The 22,016-nt window shown below is 44.9% G+C and overlaps 1 protein-coding gene across 1 annotated transcript in view; it reads left to right on the top strand.

Annotated features, from left to right (window-relative positions):
• LOC138262020 (ATP-dependent translocase ABCB1-like) overlaps positions 1 to 22,016 on the top strand; it is a 1,142,744-nt gene that overhangs the window by 206,839 nt on the left and 913,889 nt on the right. Inside the window, exon 6 of the mRNA XM_069211672.1 lies at positions 18,051 to 18,117. Within this exon, the coding sequence (XP_069067773.1) occupies positions 18,051 to 18,117 (67 nt within the window). The remainder of the gene's footprint in view (positions 1 to 18,050; positions 18,118 to 22,016) is intronic.

Genomic DNA, 22,016 nt, shown 5'->3' with positions numbered 1-22,016 from the left:
GGAAGGTTTAGGCCTGGCAAGTGGGTACACTTGCCAAGTCGAATTTACAGAGCAAAAATACACACACAGACACTGCAGTGGCAGGTGTGAGACATGATTACAGGGTTACTTGTGTGGGTGGCACAACCAGTGCTGCAGGCCCGCTAGTAACATTTGATTTACAGGCCCTGGGCACCTCTAGTGCACTTTACTAGGGACTTAACAGTAAAACAAATATGCCAATCATGGAGAATCAATTACGTTCACATTTTAAACAAGAGCACTTGCACTTTAGCACTGGTTAGCAGTGGTAAAGTGCCCAGAGTAACAAAAACAATAAAATCAGAGTCCAGCACCCATCAACAACCTGGGGAACAGAGGCAAAAAGTTAAGGGAGACCACGCCAAGGATGAAAAATCTAACACTAACCCTATTTGCTGCACACCTGGAACCCACAGCAGCCTGACTGTTTGTAGATGGCCACTACCTCCATTGGGTTGGAGTGCCACAGAGCCTGCCTAACAAGGAACCTAACCTAGCAAGTTCGCCCTGGCCTAGGTGAACCCACAGCCCACATCTCCCACCCAGACACCTCGTAAAGCGTGCAGAGTCAGCTGACTGAGACTGTACTCACCCCCTTGTGGCTGCTGTGATACCCTCAAGAACCCATCCAACTCCGGATATGCCACTGCCAGGATCCGAAACATCAGGGGGGTCACGGTGCGATGGGCACCCCTTCCACGTTGGGAGGCCATCCCCAGCTGGGCCTCCGCCGTCGTCTTGCTCCAGCGACGCAGGTCATCCCATCTCTTGCGGCATTGGGTGCTACATCTATGATAAACCCCCAGGGTCCGCACTTCCTTGGCGATGGCACACCAAATACCCTTCTTCTGGTAGGTGCTGACCTAAAGGAAAGGTAAAGTAAGAAAGGAACTTACTCCCCCGTCCAGTTCATCATACTCATTGGCCACCAGGTACCACCCATGCCCTGACACATATACTCTCACGATCCTCACAAGCAGGCCTCAACGCCCCCCCAAACATGTATCTTTCATCCATACCACTCTATCCATTCATGTCCCATGCATCATGCTCACAATTTACTCACCTGTTTGTCTGGAGGACCGTAGAGTAATGTGTACTAGGGGAGGACCCCATCCATTAGTCTCTTCAAGTCCTCCACGTGTTGAAGGTCAGGTATCAAGGGAGTTAACAGCTAAAAAATAGCAGTCACGTCCGCGGCAGTGCGTACCGTCTCCGCCGGCGTACATCGTCATTGGCTCCTGGAACCCATAGGGCCCAATGATAACCAATGCAGAATTGCGCGGTGGTCTTTGACTGCCTACGGCGATGCTGCACGCCAGCGCAGTTACCTCATTTCCCCCATTCCCTCCTTCCAGGTGAGGAACCAGGAAAGATTAGACCCCCACCCAGGGTCTTCTTCCCAGCGGCGGAGGGACACCCTTGTCCTCAGGGTCAGTTTAGCAGAGAGTTCACAAATCAGACGGAGTCACCAACTGGAGGAATAAAGAGAAGTTTATTACATGAATTATAGCTTGAGCTAATACAGAGTCCCAGGACAGTCAAGTGACTATCCTACGTAGGCTGCCCCTTCACTCTGGGGCACCCAACCTTATATACACACAAAACTGCTTAGTCAGAGGACAACTCCACCCCTAGCGCATTCAAGGTCCTCTATGGCCTTCAGAATATTTCAGGGATACACTTGTGGTGGGAGAAGGTACAGATGCAGCTGGCAGGAGGTGGCAACGACCTGTACACACTTGTTCTGGCAGTTACTGATTAAGCACGACAATTCTCAGAACTGTAATTGGAAATGTAAATGGCAGCGATAAGCAGATTGCAGCCCAAGGCTGCGAGCACAAGGTCACTCATTAAAGTTCAAGAGGTTTGTCGAGCACATGGCAACATAATAAAGATAAACAGATGCCTAGCAGCTATGGTGTATGATTAACTTTATGTACATTTTCTCAATCCCTCCTTTTGCCATTGTGAGGCAAGTTTGAACGTCATTCAGTGTCTATGTTAATGGACATAAGGTCTTTTATCTCCTGCTCAAGGGACAGCATAGCCGTGTGTTGAGGAGGGCGAACAGGCCAGGGGGCAAGGGATGCCATACAGCAACCGCACAAAGCAGGTAGGCACTGTACACAAAGACAACAGGTGAGGAATACAGCAGCAAGCACAAAAAGGAACATTAGTATCTTCCAGCCCCATTGGGAAATCAAGCCCCCAAACCAGTCGGTCAGGGACCATGTTCCTTCGTCTTGGTGTATTGTGGAAGCTATCATATGCAACCTTTGAATAGCTTTATACACTGAAGGGGCATTGTCTGGTATATAAATGCAGCAGCTCGATCCGATCAAAGTGCAAACTCCACCACGGTCTGCCAAGATAAAGTCAAGAACCATTCTGTTTTGAAGAGTAACAAGGCGGTCAGCAGCGAGCTCTGCAGTGATGTTACTCAGAGCTCCTGCTGTTTCATTTATTGTTGCTTCCACGACTCGTGTGAGATGTCTGATATCCCTACTGTTCATCATAGGGCCCCAAAATGGAAGGATTCCTTTAAAGTAGTCCAATGCTTCTTGTGCTGAGGTATATTCTGCAGATATTACCCCTCTCCGAGTCCTGTGGTATTGAGGGCCAGCTGTGTAAGTTGGTGGTAGTAACCAAGCAATGTAACATGTGCCGGTCCAGGTGGGTACTAAGGAGGTGTAGGCATTATTACCACAAACAAAATACGAATTTCGTGATGGTATCTTGGTAGGCCAATTAGTTCCATTCAATATTACTGTAGCATTACAGTTACTGGCACCTACACTTCTATTGCCACTTTTCTGAAAACAAAGTGGAACCTTGACCTAAAAATCTTTGGCCAATCCGGAGTGTGGTATTAAAGGATAAAAAATATATGTCAGCAGACCTATTTCGTCGGTCAGAATATTCTGACTTTTCTTCCTTTGTTCCATAAACTCTCGTTCCAGTGGGCCAGCATAACCGGTAAAGGTGGGTGACCAATAGTCCGGAATTAGTAGCATCCATTGAGGTAGCCCAAATGCCTGATAGTTCATACCAGGCGCTGCAGGAGCCATCAAAAGAAAAAGGAAATGCAATATATGGCAACCTTCTTTGCACGGAACTCGGTAGCAAGCCACATATCCAACAATTTGTTCTATTTACAGCCAGCTGATGTTGATGTAATATAGATATGAAGGTATTGTTTTCATATTCCTTACGTTGTCCTTCCTCATGGGGTGGTAAGAAAACATGGCTGTGTTCTGGAGGCAGTGGCGTAGTTGGTGAGACCTCTGAGTCAGAATCATGTATTACGCACCCAATGCAAGACAGAAGTACCAAAAATAGTATTGTTATGGAGACAAGCGATACGTGGGCCTAATAGTCTTTTTAAATTACTTATTTTCTTCTTTTTCCTCTTGTCTTCTTGTATAAAATCAATTTCTTTTTATTGCTTGTCCCACTAGCAGTTCAGTCCAACCTAGGTGCTGCCCGTGACTGGTGGTTGCTTCACTGTGGGGTGATTCCAGCAGTCCTATTGACACACTCTGGTCCGCCCCGACAGTCAAAATCACGGCCCTGCAGCTATCGTCAGACTTAATACAGGGGACAAGTAATCAGTTCATTGTTAATTTTCCTATCTTCGTGTGCGGAAATCGTATCTTGTGGACTGTGGTATGGTATGGTCAGGAAACAATTGTTCAGTGTGACCAAAATCTGAGGGAACCTCCTGCAGCGCACTGTCGTTCTGTTTTTTATCACTCCGTGTAGTGTTGCTGAAATGGTCCTCAGTCGTCGGGTGGTCATCACTTTTTATTTCATCAGAGGGTACAAGTAGGGGTACTTTCTTACAGAGGGATGCATGTATCCAATTCTTAGCTCCCTCTACTTTAACTGCTGTTCGAGTAGCAAGAAGGACCTGTCACGGACCTTTCCATCGAGGTTCGAGACTCTTTTTCCGCTGGAAATTCTTTGTGAGGACCCAGTCTCCAGGTAGTATATTGTGGCCTGGATCAGTGGATACAGATGGAAGTGCTTCATGCACCTGTTGGTGAATAGAACGCAAAGAATTAGTGAGCTCATTTAAATAGTCCATCAAAACAGGATGTTCTAGTTCTGCGTACTTGTGAGGTCGAGGGACCCCCCAGACATTTGCTGGCCTACCCATCACTATCTCATGGGGTGACAACCCTGATCTAGAGTGAGGCATCATCCTGACAGACATTAAAGCCAGGGGCAACGCGTCTGGCCACGTATACCGCGTTCTGCACATATTTTTGACATCTTCAATTTAAGTGTGCCATTATATTTTTCAACTAGTCCTGCTGACTGGGGGTGGTTAGCTGCATGAGACTCCTGGCGGAGGCCCAAACCTTAACACACCCTTTTCATCACCTGCCCTACAAAATGACTCCCAATATCTGACCAGCCACACCTTGGGACCCCAAACCGTGGGAAGAACTCCTTCAGAAGTACCTTTGCGGTGGTAAGGGCAGTATTATCTTTAGTAGGGTAAGCTTCTACCCACTTGCTAAACATACAGACCACAACTAGGACATATTTCAAGTTGTTACACCTTTCCATCTCAATATAATCCATTTGTAGTACTTCAAAGGGATAAGTTGGTGGGGAAAAATGCCCAGCGGGGACTGAGGCACCCTTCCCTATGTTATGTTGTAAACAAATCATGCAGGATTGAACCAGTTGGTCAGCTACTCTTCTGATATTTTTATTAGACCAAACCGGATCAAGCAAATAACAGATGCTTTTCGCACTAATGTGTGCAGGACCATGGGCCATAGTCACTACTGGCAGAACGAATGCATCGGGTAACATCCATCTTTGCCTCTGTGACAGATCTGTCCAGAACAGCGTATTATCTTCTAACTTGGCCTTCCCTTCTTCCCATTCCTTTCTCTCCTGTTCAGTTGCCTCATCCTGTATCTTCCTGACACTCTCTACCGTGTTCCCAAATATTTCATGGGGACGAACCTTCTCTGCACTATCTACCACATACATGTGTCCTGTCTTTGCATACGCTGTATCTTTTGCTGTTTGATCGGCTAGGGCGTTGCCCTGTCCAGTTTCATCTGTCACCTTTTTGTGTGCACTACACTTCATGATAGCCATTGATTTGGGCAACGCCAGGGCAGAAAGTAAGTTAGTTATAAGGGTCCCATGTTGAATACGTGTCCCATGTGAAGTGAGGAATCCTTGTTCTGCCCACAAGCGACCAAAATTGTGTGCTACGCCAAATGCATCCTGACTGTCCGTGTAAACATTCACATTAAGTCATTTACTTAACTCACAGGCTCGTGTTAGAGCTATTAATTCTGCGGCCTGAGCAGAGTTATATGGTATTCTAGCTGTTTCAACTACAGTGGTAGCTGTTGTAACTGCATAGGCTGCAGAGGTAGTGCCATCGGGTAGCTTGATGCATGAACGATCTACGTATAATATGCCGTCATGGTCTCTCAGTGGTGTGTCCTGTAAGTCCACTCTCCCTTTTGTTTCATCCTCCGTCCGGAGAATGCAGTCATATATGTCATCATAAGAATCTTCAGTTTTTTCAGTAATTGGCAATAAAGTGGCAGGATTGAGCGTGTTGTACCTTTTTAATGTTATATGACTAGCTAAAAGTGTCAGTTCATAAGTAGTTAATCGTGCATTTTTAAGATGCTGTGTTTTTGTTTTGTTTAATAGTGTGTCAACAGTGTGTGGGGCCAACAGGGTGAGGGGTGAATCCATGATTATCCCGGCTGACTGGTGCACTGCGACCTCTGCAGCGGCTGCTGCCCGTAAACAGCTCGGGAGTGCACTGGCCACTGGATCCAGTAGAGCCCAAAAATAAGCACAGGGGCGTTGTCTGCCGCCATGCTCTTGGGTTAACACTGATAGTGAACATCCATTTCTCTCGCTCACATATAACTGAAAATCTTTACGATAATCAGGCGTACCCAGTACAGGTGCTGTGCAGAGTGTATTTTTCAATTCATCAAAACCAGACTGAAAATCATCATTCCAATCAATCTTTTCAGGACAATCTTTGTGGGTGAGATGCAAAAATGGTTTTATCAAAAGAGAATAATTAGGAATCCATTGACGACAGAAGGAGGTAATACCTATAAAGGCCCTAACCTCTCTCTGTGTCCTTGGAACCGGTATGTCTCGTATAGCTTGTATTCTCTCAGCCGTTAACGTATGTCCCTCCTTAGGAGGTGTCCTAGGTATATAACCTCCTGTCTACAATATTGCAATTTGGAGAGGGAGACCTTATGGTGATGGTGTGCAAGATGTTTCAATAAGGCTACAGTATCTGTTTTACAATTTTGTTCTGAAGTGGATGCTATTAAAAGGTCATCCACATATTGAACCAGTGTCGAGGAGCAAGGAAAAACAAGTGCATCTAATTGACCCTTGAGAGCCTGGCTAAAAATGCTAGGCGATTCAGTTTAGCCTTGTGGAGCGCAACAGAACCGGAAACTGTGACCACCCAGTGAAAACCCAAAGATGTGTCTACTATCTGGATGAATGGGAATACTAAAGAATGCATTCTTAAGATCGATAACAGAGAACCAAGTAGCGGAGGCAGGTATCATTGTTAATAATGTCGTAATGTAAGGAACAGCAGGGAACTGGGGTATTACAATCTTATTGACCGCCCGTAAATCAATAACAAATCGGAGTCCTGGAGGCGCGGTGCCATCAGATAATTTTTTATGAACAGGAAGGACAGGACTGTTACAATCATTTTCACATGTTTCTTCAATGACACCCAAATCAATCAACTGGGTCACAATATTTTTAAGTTGTTGTTCAATGTGTTGGGATAATTTGTATTGGGGAAGTCGAGGCAATTTGGCATTGGCTTTCAAGCGTATGACATACGGTGGTATGTCCAGACATCCAACATTGTCCTTATGTGTGGCCCATAAAATGTCTGGCAAATCTCGAAGTTCGGGTGGAAGTGGTTTTGACAAAAATTGTGACGGGGAAATATTTGGACCTAAAGTGACATGAACTCCATCCGGAGAGCAATAAATGGTGGCGCACAATTTCTTTAAAAAGTCCAAACCCAATAAATTCTGACTACAGGCCGAAGTAAGAATGAGAGGGGAGCTAATGGTGTAAGGACCTATAGCAACATGCAGGGGCTGGGAGACGGGGTTAGCCACCGGAACACCAGAAAAACCCATAGAGACGTTAATATTGCCAGACAGAGGGACCCCTTGGACCTCTTCCTATTTAACAGAACTTTTGGTGGCCCCAGTATCTACCAAAAAATCATTTCGAGTACCATCTAATTGTAACTCAACTTGAGGGCCATTCTGCCTAAAAGGAATAGAAACTGGTCCCACCCCCCTCTGTCGAAGGCTGTCCTAGTCAAAGGAGGACCCCTGACCTTCATATGCATTATAATCGTCATTAAAATATTGAAGCTGGGATGAAGCATCAAAATAATTCAGGCGGGGGTACTGTGGGACTGTGAAGGGGCCTGCTGGTGGGGTCTGTCTGCAGGACCAGACCTACCACGTGGTCTGTTGTCCTGTTGCGGTGGGGGCATGTGGCATGTGGAGTTGTCCTTATTGGGGCAGTCACTCTTCCAGTGGCCCTCCTGCTGCAATAGGCGCACTGATTGTAGGAGAGGGAAGAACGGGGATGGCGTTGGGACTGCCTTCTGTCATTGGGAGGTCCTTGTGACCTTGATCTGGACTGCTGTTGACGGGGCTGAGGGTAGGCCTGCTGAAATAACACCTTCGTTTTTAACTCCTTCATTTTTTTCTCGTTCTTTTCTTTTTCTTCTATCTCCCTGTTCTCATAATATTGGGCCATTGTCAGTATTTCAGTGGCAGTAGAGACTGGCCACGTACTTTCACACAATTTCAATTTTCCCTTTATGTCTGGTAATAAATTGTCCACGAATTTGTCAACAAAGAGTCTTATCCCCCCTTCAGTGGTCAAGTCTTGGCCACTGTAATCAGAAAAGACACCCTCAAACCTTGTATAAAAGTCTGAAACACCCTCGTCCTTTTTCTGTTTACAGGCGGCCAATTTATCCCAATTTATCCTGTGTGGTGCAAGTATGGTCTTCATTAAATCCAAAATACTCAGTGGGAGAGCCAATAAAAGTGGGTCTGGTTTCGCTCCCCCAACCCTGTCTCTTTCTGCTGCTTGCAATTGGTCCCACTTGCCCCCTAGCTCAGCATGGTCGTGCCTCCGTATTTTTGACCATACTTCCTGGGGGACTACTGCTGCCATGAACATGTCAATATCGGACAACGTCATAGTGCATGATTCAAGAATTTGTTGCAATTCTTTATAATATCCTGCAGGGTTCTTACGGGGGTCAGGTAAGGCGGCTTTTAGGGTATATGTTTCAGATCTTTTCCATGGGGTGTGTACCCACATTTGTTGAAAATGCCCTGCGGTAATAACTTGGCCAGCGTCACCCGTCACCGGTTCTCGCCAAACCGGCGGAACCTCTCTCATGGAAAACATGGATGCCCTTATAGAAGGGCTACATGTCCACAGGCGGTCCCTATATACAAGAAGATTAACAACATAATCATGTAGACCAGAACCAAACGGCAGTCCAGTAGAGGTGCGTTTTCGGAGGTCCACCAGTCCCGTGGGAGATGAGGAACCATCATCCTCATATTCTTGTATTATAATGTTGCACATAAGGGTGGCTGCAAGTAACTGAACTAAACTATCCCATTGTTTCATAGTGTGGACAATGTCCCTGCCCCCATAGTCATTCCAATTAGTCATCCACCTCTGTGTAATTTCTTCAATGACATCTTCCTCTTGTGAATTAGAGAACAAGTGTCCGCGCAGGGTGCACTTTCGCGGGGTCTTGGGACGGGGGGTATGTGTGGTGTCTAAACAGGAGTCAGGGGCGGGCCAAACGGGGGCCAGTCGCCGGGTGGGTACAGTCGGGCGGGGTGTATCCTCTATTGGTCTGGTGACATGAGGGGTGGTGGTGGGTGGCGGAGCACTCGCCTGAGATCCAACCGGGGGTGGCACAATAGGGTCACCTGGTGCAGGTTGAGGATGTAGTGTAGGATATATTGGTGGAGTATATATCGGGGGTTTATCTAACATATCGTTTAAAAGGGGGTCTTCCTCTTGTGGCTTATCCACTACTGTCCTGCAAGGGTAACACTGATCAGTTTGTAAGTGAAGCCTTCTGTCATGTTCTAAAATTTTCTGTTGATGTTCAGCTACGTCAGAGTCATATACCTTTTCAGCCACCGTCCTGGTCTTATGTCTCTGTAATTCTTTCTCTGCCTTCCTACGTCTTTGGTCTGCTTCTTTCTGCCAAGTCCGTAGTGAATCAAATATCCCTGGTCTACATTTTGTCAGAAACAAACGTTACTGTAAGTGGTCTAATGTATCTTTATCAAATGTCACGTGAATAGGCAATTGCAAATCAGAACTACCTTTGGTTCTTTTTCTCCATATATCAGACCAAATAATCGGACCTATGCCATATTTAACATATATATCATAATTCGGAGTCCCGGCCGGAGGAGCAGGGCATGTTTCCTCCAGGCGGGAGTCCCTACTGCAAAGACAACCACACAATTTCCTCAAACAACTGAACCCTGGCATTCTTTCAGTATTTATTTTTTAAAAAGTTCTTACACCAGTGGTTTGAATACACCAAATGAGTGGCAAATATGCCTTTTGCTTCCTATATACTAAAATGACAACTGAGGTCAGTCTTACCACTGACGTCGATCTTTGCAAAGAGCGATAGAAACCGTACAATACTCACAGACCTATTTTTAGACAGGAATCTTTCAATTCCCGTCCTTACCTGACACTTCTGTCATAGTCCAACAGTTGGGGACTCCAGTAGTTCACAGAAAACAGAGACCCGAATTCAGACAGCACTAGGAGAAGTCGAGCCAGCTGGAAGACACACAGTGGAGATCCACAGGTCCACGACAGAGAACGAAGCTCAGAATCTGGTGTGGGGCGCCTCCCTTGGAAATCCAATTGTGAGTCCTCCGTCACCTGGTCGGTCCCCTGGATGCCTGACTCGGGTCCCTGTTCGGGTGCCAACTGAGGAACCAGGAAAGATTAGACCCCCACCCAGGGTCTCCTTACCAGTGGTGGAATGACACCCTTGTCCTCACGGTCAGTTTAGCAGAGAGTTCACAAATCAGACAGAGTCACCAACTGGAGGAATAAAGAGAAGTTTATTACATGAATTATAGCTCAAGCTAATACAGAGTCCCAGGACAGTCAAGTGACTATCCTCCGGAGGCTGCCCCTTCTCTCTGGGGCACCCAACCTTATATACACACAAAACTGCTTAGTCAGAGGACAACTCCACCCCTAGCGCATTCAAGGTCCTCTACGGCCTTCAGAATATTTCAGGGATACACGTGTGGTGGGAGAAGGTACAGATGCAGCTGGCAGGAGGTGGCAACGACCTGTACAAACTTGTTCTGGCAGTTACTGATTAAGCACGACAATTCTCGGAACTGTAATTGGAAAAAGTAAATGGCAGCGATAAGCAGATTGTAGCCCAAGGCTGCGAGCACAAGGTCAATCATCAAAGTTCAAGAGGTTTGTCGAGCACATGGCAACATAATAAAGATAAATAGATGCCTAGCAGCTATGGTGTATGATTAACTTTATGTACATTTTCTCACAGGTCAGGCAGCCACCATTTAAGGGTGGCACATGGCAGGGCACCTAACTGTGTCACAGCAGATTTGGGCACAAATACGGACAGACAACGCCACACACCGATTTAATCACATTAGTTCAAAAACCCTTGTGCAACCTATGTGGTACATGACCCTCTGCTCACCATTCTCCTCCATATGGCACATCCGCTGGGGCAGATGATGAGATGGCGTCATCCTCCGGTGTACAGACCCCTGGTGGACCTTTCAACAATGGAAGACAGACACATCATTATCACCTACAGACTAGATCGTGCCACAATCCAAGAACTGTGTGCCTAATTGGAGCCAGACCTGATGTTAGCTATCCGCCATCCCACAGGCATCCCCCCTCTAGTGCAGGTCCTGTCAGTGCTCCATTTCCTGGCCAGTGGTTCCTTTCAAACAGTGACCATGGCATCAGGGATGTCTCAGCCAATATTCTCAAACGTGTTGTCCAGAGTGTTATCTGCCCTGCTGAAACACATCTGCAGCTACATCATTTTCCCCCAGGTGGAGGATTTGCCCACAGTGAAAGCTGACTTCTATGCCCTGGGGCATATCCCCAACATCATTGGCGCCATTGATGGTACACATGTGGCATTTGTCCCCCCCCGCAGGAATGAACAGGTGTACAGAAATCAAAAAAGCTACCATTCTATGAATGTGCAGATGGTGTGTTTGGCAGACCAGTACATCTCCCATGTGAATGCCAAGTATCCTGGCTCTGTGCTTGACGCTTACATTTTGAGGAATAGCAGAATCCCTTATGTGATGGGGCAACTCCAGAGGCACTGTGTGTGGCTAATAGGTGAGGCCAAGGTCCCCATACAGTACGAACAGGTGTCTGGGTATGGGGTAGTCCCAAAGGGTTAGTGTGCCTCACAGATATCCATCGACATTTGCAGGTGACTCTGGCTACCCCAACCTCTCATGGCTACTGACCACAGTGAGGAATGCCAGGACAAGGGCAGAGGAACACTACAATGAGGCACATGGGTGAACTAGGAGGATTATCGAGTGGACTTTCGACCTCCTGGAGGCTGGATTCTGGTACCTCCATCTAACAGGTGGCTCCCTATACTACTCACTGAAGAAGGTGTTCCAGATCATTGTGGCATGCTGTATGTTGCACAACCTGGCTTTGCAACGCCAGGTGCCTTTTCTGCAGGAGGATGGGCCTGATGTTGGTCTCGTGGCAGCGGTGGAGCCTGTGGACAGTGAAGAAGAGGAGGCAGAAGAAGAAGATATTGACAACAGAAACAACATCATCATGCAGTACTTCCAGTGAGACACAGATAAGAGACTGGCACTGCTCATCTCATATCAGACTACTGTGGACATTGTATGAGTCAGTCTTATTTCCTCTATGTATGGACCCTGACAGTTCATTTTGGCTTTCCTTTTCACAGATCTGGGTACCACATTCTGCCTTCTGCTATGTTTACTGCTGCCCAACAACTGTCATACTTTGGTATGTGCAAATGAACATGTACAATGTTATTTGTCTAAGAGGTTGTAATAATACATTTGTGAAAGTACAGACTGACTCCAGATTGTTTTGTGATTCGAGTGTGTTTATTTAAGTGCTAACAAGTAGAGGGGGATGTGCAATGGGCTGGGGTGATGGTGGAGGAATATCCATGGTAGAGTCCAGTCTCTTTGTATCACAGTTGCATTGTCCAATGGGGCATAAGAAGTGGAGCAATGTCAGTTCAAGGTGGTCAGGGTGACAAAGTGGGACAGAAGGATGACAATCAGGAGGTCTTGGCAATGTTCTCTGTCTTCTGCCAGGATCACAGGGACAGTTTGCAGGGTGGTTCTCCTTTTGCAAGGGGTGAGGTGCTGGTGGCCTGTCGGTCCTGTGGTGGGACCTCCTGCACACTAGCGTCGGGCTGGTGTCAGGGGCCCAGTGGTATGCCACTGTCTCCCTCATGGTGTTGCCAATGTCTGCCAGCACCCTTGTAATGGTGACCAGGGTGGTGTTAATGGACTTCAAATCCTCCCTGATCCCTAGGTACTGTTCCTCCTTCAGTCGCTGGGTCTCCTGAAACTTGGCCAGTACTGTCCCCATGGTCTCCTGGGAATGGTGGTATGCTCCCATGATGTTGGAGAGTGCCTCGTGGACAGTGGGTTCCCTGGGCCTGTCCTCCCCCTGTCGCACAGCAGTCCTCTCAGTTTCCCTATTGTCCTGTGCCTCTGTCCCCTGAACCGTGTGCCCACCGCCACTGACCCCAGGTCCCTGATCGTCCTGTGTTAGTGGGTTTGCCTGTGGTCCCTGTAATGGTGGACACACTGCTGATTGACGTGTCCTTGGGACAGTGGCATTGGCCCGCTGGGTGGGTGCTGTGGTGGTGTTTCCTGAGGGGGGAGGTTCAGTAGTGGTTTGGGACTATGGCAGGGTAACCGACTGTCCAGAGGTCCCTGATGGGCCGGGCTGGTCATCTTGATCTAGGTGTGCAGAGCTGCTGTCGTCACTGTGGGACTCTTCTGTGGGGGGACTAGATATGGCTGGCACCTCCTGTCCGGTGACATTGTGTAGGGGTCCTGTTGGGCTGTAAATGCATTGTTATTGTATCTCTGTGTGCCATCTTGTGCAATGGGAGTGTTTCCCTCTACTCCTGTGCTTGCATTATCGCCTTGGCCCTTGTGTGAGTGGTGATTGTGTGCCCTGGGTGAGTCTCTCCCTTCGACATGCTGTTGTGATGGGTGTCCATGCAGGTCTGTGCTGGCTGTCCATGCATTGTTGTCACATGCAGGGCTTGGTATTGGGATGTGTGGGTTGTGATAGTGGGGTATCTGTGAGGTGTTGGGGTGATGGGTGTGAGGGTAGCGGTAGACGTTTGTGATGGCATGCAGGTAGGGTGGGGGATATAGGATTAAAGATATGACTTACCAGAGACCAGTCCTCCTGCTACTCCTGTGAGGCCCTCAGGATGCATGATCGCCAAGACTTGCTCCTCCCATGTTGTTAGTTGTGGGGGAGGAGGTGTCCTCTGTACGGCTACCTGGTGTCTGGATACCACAGAACGTCCCTTCCCCCGTAGGTCGTTCCACCTCTTCCTGATGTCATCCTGTGTTCTTGGATGCTCTCCCACTGCGTTGACCCTGTCGACAATTCTCCGCCATAGCTCCATCTTCCTTGCAATGAGTGTCTGCTGCACCTGTGATCCGAATAGCTGTGGCTCTACCCGGGTGATTTCCTCCACCATGAGCCTGAGCTCCTCCTCAGAAAACCTGGGGTGTCTTTGAGGTGCCACAATGTGGTGTGGGTGATGTGTGTGGTGATGTGATGTGTAGGGTGATGTTTTGGGGTGTGTTCTTTGAGGTGTGTGGATGGTGTATAAGTGATGGTGTGGTGTGCCTCTGGATGCCGGGTTTGTTGTAGCTTTTCTGTCTCTCTGCTTCTTCCATAAATGTCATTGTAAGGGGTTGTGGGTAATGTGGGTGTGTGTTTTATAGTGGTGTGAGTGTGTGTGTGTGTGGTGTGTGTATGTGTATCAGGTGTGTGTATTTTGAATTGTCCAATGTGGTTGTGTTTTGTATGTGTGTGTGTATTTTGAGCGCAGTGGTATGTACCGCCAATGGATTACTGCAGTTGAATGACCGCCGTGTTGATTCGTGGGTCATGATAGTGTGGGCGTATTCCTGTTGGGTTAACAGTGTGGGTTTTTCTATCGCCAGTTTATCACTGACCTTTGGTGTGGCGGACTTGTGTGGGTGTCTGTATTGTGGAGGATTTCTAAGTGTAGGTCATACTGCCCGTAGCGGACTTTACCGCCAGGGTTGTAATGAGGGCCTATATCCCATCAAAGTCTGTTGTTGGCTCTGTTTTCCTTATTTATCTTGTCTCCCTTTGAATGCAAGGATTCGGCAGCGTCCCGTACACAGTCCCACCTCTTTCCTGACAAGAAGAGTATCTATCAGGATGAACAAAGCTCAACCTGACAGACAATCTTCTTGTTCAGGTCAGGCAGCCTGGAGCTAAACCTATGCTAAATATTCCTGGCTGCCTGAGCTGAACCTTTTCACGCTGGAGATTTCACAGCCCTAAGGGCATGACCTAATTCCAAGCAAAAGTGCCTTGAGGCCCTCCCCCTCATAGCGAGAGGGAGAGTCACAGATTACCTGGGAGCTACAGTTTTGAGCCCTGAAGTGCTCAAGACTGAGTGTGGTCAGCAGTCTGACTGACCTCATTCCAATCTGTGACAAGTGAGGAAAGGCAGCAGTCCCAACCCTCCTTTAGAAATTAGATATTTGAAAACGTGGATTTAACTAGTGTCTGGGTGTAAGAATGTGTTATAAGCAGCATACAGGTCTAGACTTAAGAGGGCCTAGCTCCATCTAACAACACATTAGCATCATTTTTAATGCTAATGTGGCGTTAGATGGCCAAAAATGCGATATCAGATTTACAAAGTGGAACAATGCATGCATTGCACCACTTTGTGACCCCTTGCACCATATTATGCCTGTGCCAGGCATTCTGTATGAGGGGATGAAAATATGCCACAAACAAATCGAAAAGATTTCTTTGCGTACATTTTTTTGACATTTTTAAAGTCTGCTCAGAGCAGGCATTAAAGGGGGGCACACCATTATTTACAATGTGCCCCTATGTACTGTTCAGGGTTAGCGCCACATTTTTGGCGATAACCCTGAACAGTACATCAATAGTGTCAGAAATTCTGATGCTATTGCCCCATACCCTGCACCATGGTGCACTATATTTTAAATATGGCGCACACATGGTGACAGGAGAGGGGCTCTAAAGAGCTCAAGGAAAGTGGTGCTTCACTAGGAGCAGCACCACTTTTCTTAAATCTGCCCAATAGTGTCCTGAATTCTTGTTATAAACTCCAGCAGAGCAAGAAATACACACCTTGTCATTAGCCTTGTCTTTTGAAGTTAATCTTCTAAGGTAAAAACGTTGGGAAGAAAGGCAGCTAGTGCTGACTTTATTTGTACTTTAAATTACATTTATAAATTGGCTCACCTACCTTCCTTTGGCAGTGCCTGTTCGCTCTGGCATTAGGCAAGACACTCTTCAACTGTAATAAAATATTAATATCACAGCATAGAAGACATGAAACTTTCCTTTTACATGAGAGTCGTAATGGCACAGATAGAATATAATAAAACATTTAGGGCCTCATTTACGAGGCTGTAGCACCACAGGAGCATCCTTTTTTGTGACGCTCTAGTGGTGCTGTGCATTGCACCATATTTACAAAGTGGCGTTAAGCCACTTTCCCAGGCCTAAAACGGCTTTGTAGATATGGGCCTCCCAATGCAGTTTTCTGCATCTAAGTGGTGTACAATGGGTGTTGCTGTGGCCGTACCCACACAGCTCCCATTGCTTTTTGACGCTGCCTCAGATTTACGAGAAATGGTAAACTTGAGGTAGCGCTGAAAACGAATGCCTCCCTAGGGTAGTCGTTAGAGTGGCGCAACCAGAATACTTTAATTTCACCTTGTTTTTTGCTCTTTCTATGTGTGCTGTATTCTGCAGCATACATAGAAGGAGCAAATCACCATTAAAGATTGATTTTGTGCAGGAAGGTGTCCCTTTATGCACAAAAGCAATTTCCCCAGCAGTGCAGCTATCCTTGCACCATGGTGCAAGTGTGGCTGCATTGACACTGGTTGCAGGGGGAGACACAGGGTTGTGCCATATTCCTTTAAATATGGCACATCCCTGTTTTTTGGAAATGACACAGCTTGGAACAGCAAGATTGCTTGTGGCGCCGCGCTGCACCATTTCCTTGTAGATGAGACCATAATTACTGAAAGTATTCACGGAACTCTAAGATGACTTGTGATGCCATTATTATTACAATTCTGCAAATGTTATTACTTATCATAAATAAATCACTTGTTTGCTTTATGCTTTCCCATCCTTATCCTTCTCTTGGCTCACTCTAACTGTACTACTCTCGCCTCCTGTTCCGCCTTCATCAGATTAGAAGTGTCATGCTTTTATTTAAAATATCGAAGCGCTTCTCTTTAGTACATAACTGGATCATTTCCCACTGTAGTGTCCCTTCACCTCCTCATCTACAGATAACTTTCTGTATAGCTGTGAAGATGTACAGAGTGACAAGTGACACCTTTAGTCAATAATATATATATTTTTTTACACAATATTAATTTGTATGCCGGGAATTATGAGCGTTATGTAAAAACAGAACTAGCCAAATACCTTGTGTGCTATGGTGACACAATGAGGCTACATTTTTCTATCAGAGTCCACCACGGAACTCCGTCCCTTGAACACCTTTCACAATCCCTCCTTCCTAAACACATTTTATTGTGACATTGTGGCTTAATGCCAGCCAAGCAGATTTTAGGACAGGCCTCAGCAGTTTCTTAAAGTTTGTAAAGGAAGATGATTTTATGCAACAGGAAAACAGAACACAGTGTTCCCCTCTATCAAATACTGCATGTGGCACAGACAAACTCAGGGACAGATTTAAGAAAAGTGGTGCTGCACCTAGCGTAGCACCACTTTTCTTGCACCCTTTAGACACTTTGTAAATGTGGCACGGTAAAGAAATGCCACTTTATCTTCGCCTTAGCATCAATAAAATGAGTGGGCAAGGGGCTCATAAATATGCCCCTCTGTTCTCCTACTGTTGTTTCCTGGGAAAGTGCATGTTTTGGGATGACATTTCGTGCTCTGGGATAGCCCGATCAAGGGCACAGCTGAGAAGGAATTGGTCAGGACTGGTGGCATTGTGGCTTACGAATATTTGTAATAAATTTTGAAAACCCCAGCTATTCAGTTTAGCCGATTATTTTCCATTATTGTAGTTACCTCATGCATAGTTACAAATCTGTCCTTCCTTACTATGCTTTACTTATTTCGTGAGTCTAGTGGCTGGTAGGTGGGCGAAGGATAAAGGGATGATAGTTTTACAATACAGTTTGACAACCAGCCTTGTTATGCCTGTTATGCATTCTCTGCAGTGAGGCAGTAAAAACGTAATGGAATACCTTGCAAATGATGCCCCAAGGAAGCAGATGCAATAGGTCTCAGTCTGCATTACATTTGCCTACATATTGTCCAGTCTGAATGATCAGAAACACTGTTTATCCCATCAGTTAACCTCCTCCCTTAGAAAAACATACTATAGATGTTCTATTTTCCTAACTCTTACCCTTCACTGATCGCTCTAAATTACTTGATAAAGTCTCCTTAATGACATTTGGGATAAGGAGCTGAAGAGTCCCTGGAGAACACACATGAACACGTCCGTATTTTAATTTGTTTGTTACACAGGTGTTTACTTATTCCTTTAAAACTCACGATCTTGTCAGTATGGATAAACATATTTTTCTAATCATTTTCAGAGGCACCTTCAAACAGTTCAGAATGCAGCGTTTCTCCAGGAACAGATCTTGAATCCCAAATGTCAAAGTAAGTTTAAGTCTAACTTTCACAAAATGCTTAGGCCCATACTTATGTTGACCAGAAATGGTGCTGCGCCAAAAAAAACAGAGCTGAGCTACGCCACTTTAGAAATGCAGAGGTGCCTCGTATTTAGAGGAATACAGCACACCCCTGCATTTCCCCCTGCACAGATGCTAAATTAAGCTGCCTAGCGCCAATGGAGGCATCCTTGCAATATATAGCATCTGGGTGTCTGCGTTGAGGGGATAGATTGTTTATGTACAGGAAGGTTTCTCTTCCGGCACATAAGCAATCTATATTGGTGATATGTGTGCTGCAAAATGCAGCACACATAGAAGTTCCAAAGCGTAATTTTGAATGATATTTTACATGCAGGAAGGTGCCCCTTCCTGCACATAAACAATCATCCATGGCATTTTGCTTCTTCTATGTGTGCTGCTGACACTCTCATTTCAATGAGACAACTCAAAGCCTTGTGTTCTGATAAAATATACGCCCTTGTCTACTTACATTCTCAATTCTTTTCAGGTTCTTGTAATAAACACTTCTTATCATCTCCATTTCAATCTCTTCCCTCATCTGCTTATTCTTAACTCTGTGTACTTTCCAAAATCTGAAAACAAATGTATAAATCCAAATGTGACTATAGCACACAAAGTCACAATCAACAAAAGTCTCAGGATCATCCTTACTATTCCCTTTCCCAAATCTCCAAACCATGTTCCAATGCTTAAAATCCTTTACCTATTGCCTCCAAGGCACTTTTTACTTTCAGGTCATTTTTTTAAAATTAGTCATGTTAAAGATAAACTTCCTTATCTCCTCACTGTTGTCCAATATAAATGTTCAACACTATTGCACCAATAAAACAAACTCTGCCTTTCTTCGCCAATAAGATGTTTAACGCAAGCTGATATTGCAAAACCATCAATTTCACAGCAACCATCTCCGTATCCATGAGCAACATTTCTCAAGCATAATCAGTAGACATCTTGCCCATATTTGTTGACAACTTTTTAATCTTGATATCATTCAAGATCACACCAGTTGATAAAAAAATTACACCAAATATATTACATGTAATCTCTGCTGTACTAGCTCCTCTCTTTGCTCTGGATTTCGGTTTTTCCTTCCAGACTGGATTGTCAAAATTGTCCACATGGTAGATTTTCGGAAAAAACTACCCCTAAGAAACATATACCATACCAGCGTATTAGAAGCTTGTAATAGGCATTGTCCCACAAACGCAATAAACACCTGGTACAGGAGGGTGTTGCCCATTTAACATAACATTTCAAACACCCCTAAATAAAAACACATGTCTACATTCACTACACATTTTGTGTCAGACTCTGTCTACATCCTATATCTACATAGCGTCACTATCTGTTGCTAATCTAAACCTAAGTCTCCTTGTGTATCGCTACCAGCAAGATGGGTTTCATCCTTTTGCTAATCCTGTACACCTACTCCTGTTTCTATTTTTATTTTCATTGCTTTACTCATGTTATCCACTTGATTATTGAACTCCTTCTCAACTTGTGTGAGAATGCAGGTTAAATTATTCTTGTGTGCGTATGCAGTTCCAAAAGTCACGGTCGGTTTAAAGAAACGTCCCATAATGTCAATGTTTTACATGTCAACAATACTACTCAAATTCTGGTTAATAGCCACAAAGGAAAACACAAAAGCTGTTACATTAGAATAGAAATACTATAAATATTATTAGTTATACAATAGAGTTAGTAAAAGACTACACATTATACTGTAAGTTAAAGGTAAGCTGTGATATGTTATTCCTTCCTGCACTTATGAAGGGATCTGTGTACAAACATAACAATCATGCACATCCATAGTCTCAATGTACTCATACAGTAACCTGTAGTATACATTTGTACACAAATCTTCTCTTGAGTTGTCAAGATTAAGCACTTTCTCATTTTCATACAGGGATTCTCGCTTTGTATGAGACTCTCCCAACACTGGTGTAGCTGTGCTTTCAACTTTGTCTTTCACAGACACACTCAAACCAACAATTAATAAGAAATTCATGATCAGACATATTCTTGCTATTTCTACATACACATATTTACAATTACTCCGTTTACCTTGATCAAAACTCATGGCTTGTCTATACTCAGACCAAGATATCAAATTCAAAAGTCAAAAACAAAGCAAAAAATAAAATGCAAAATCAAAAATGTAATTCAGCTTTGAATTATTGTTTTATTTAAGTAAGCAAAGCGAAAACAAAATCTAAATCAAAAATATCTCTTCTTAGATTCATTTTGCACTTATTTACAACAGTTCTTGATCTTTTAGAAAGTCTGTCAAGTTTTCTCTAATTGCAATGTTTCAAAAATCACTAATAAAAGTTCAAAAGTCTCTACTAATAAACCATCTGATAATCACTTAAAAGCAGTTCCAGGACAAATTGTCTCTGCCCCTCAAGCAGCAATGAAATCTCAAAGTTCAGTTCTGGAGTGATTCCTAGTTCCAAAATATTCAGTTGAATCTGAATTGTCAACATAAAAGGCAAGGACTTCCTTCTCCCATTCATTAGCAACAAAGAAACACCATTTAGGTGCAGGGTACCTACAACGTGGCACTCTTTTTATTTTTGATATCCTTGCTACAGAATTTTCACTGTCAGTTTGATCAGATTCTTCAGTTACCTCAGTTATATTTGAAGGTTATTGGGCCTGGAAGTTTTGTGGGCTACTGTCCTCCTTTCACAGTACTCGTTTCAGGCACAATTGAGTTTTCAATGTTCACTGAGCTGGCAGGAATCGACTGATTCTAGCTTGACCCTCCTGCACCGTTGATTGCTTTTGACACACTTAGATTTTTACCCGTCTATTCATGTCCTGAGATTGCCACTGGTCCAGTTCTCACAGTTTGGCTAACCTGGACCTCCTCACTCACCACTTCTGATCCTAGAGGAACAGGCACTGTATCTTCAACAGAACTTGGAACTTTGCGTGTATCGCTCACATGAACCCAATTTGGAAGACCAGCACACTTCACAGCAGTTGTGGTCACCAAGATAACCTGAAATGGCCCTTTCCAGCGTGGCTCTAAGCATGACATTCTTACATGTTTCTTCACCAGAACCCAATTATCTGGACTCAAGACATGACAGTGTTCTTGTGCTGGCTGAACAATTGCTTCTTGAACCTGGTGAGACAAAGTGCAAACCACATCAGCTAGTCCTTTCCAATAATCCAGCACTAAGTCATCTGAAATGTTCACAAGTGCATTTGTAGGCACAGTTGGTAACTTCATAGCACGATCCATAAGAATTTTGTGAGATGACAGTCCTGTCTTTCTGTCGGGTGTGCTACGCAGGTTCATCAGAACAAATGGCAATGAATCTGGCCATTTCAATGTTGGTTGTGGATGCACACACTTTAGCCAGTCAAGACTTTAAAGTTTCATTCATCTGCTCAACCAATCCAGAGGCTTCTGGTCTGTAACTGCAGTGCAATCTCAATTTTTAATGCCACACACAACAATTTTATAATCTCAATATTAAAATGAGATCCTCAGTCTGATTCCAAAGAAGCCAGAAATCCAAATATTTGTATCAATTCCCTTAAAAGCAGCTTTGAAACGGTGAGGCTATCATTCCTGCGAGTTGGGTAAGCTTCAACCCAATGTAAAAACATGCACACCACCACCAACACATATTTCAAACCATTGCAAACAATCGTCTCAATGAAATCAAGGTGTATTCTGTTAAAAAGACCTCCTGATTTTCCTATGTGGCTCAAACTAACCACAGTGCATTTCCCTACATTCATCTGTTGACATGTTACACATCTGTGACACACAGCCTCTGCAACCAATCTGAATCTGGGGTTGTACCGTGTTTGTCTGAAAGTTCTGATCATGGCATCTCTGCC

Source organism: Pleurodeles waltl, chromosome 10, assembly GCF_031143425.1.
Source record: "Pleurodeles waltl isolate 20211129_DDA chromosome 10, aPleWal1.hap1.20221129, whole genome shotgun sequence".
Taxonomy (NCBI): Eukaryota; Metazoa; Chordata; class Amphibia; order Caudata; family Salamandridae; genus Pleurodeles; species Pleurodeles waltl.
The sequence above is the reverse complement of the archived record's forward strand: the minus strand, read 5'-3'. Positions and strand labels throughout refer to the sequence as shown.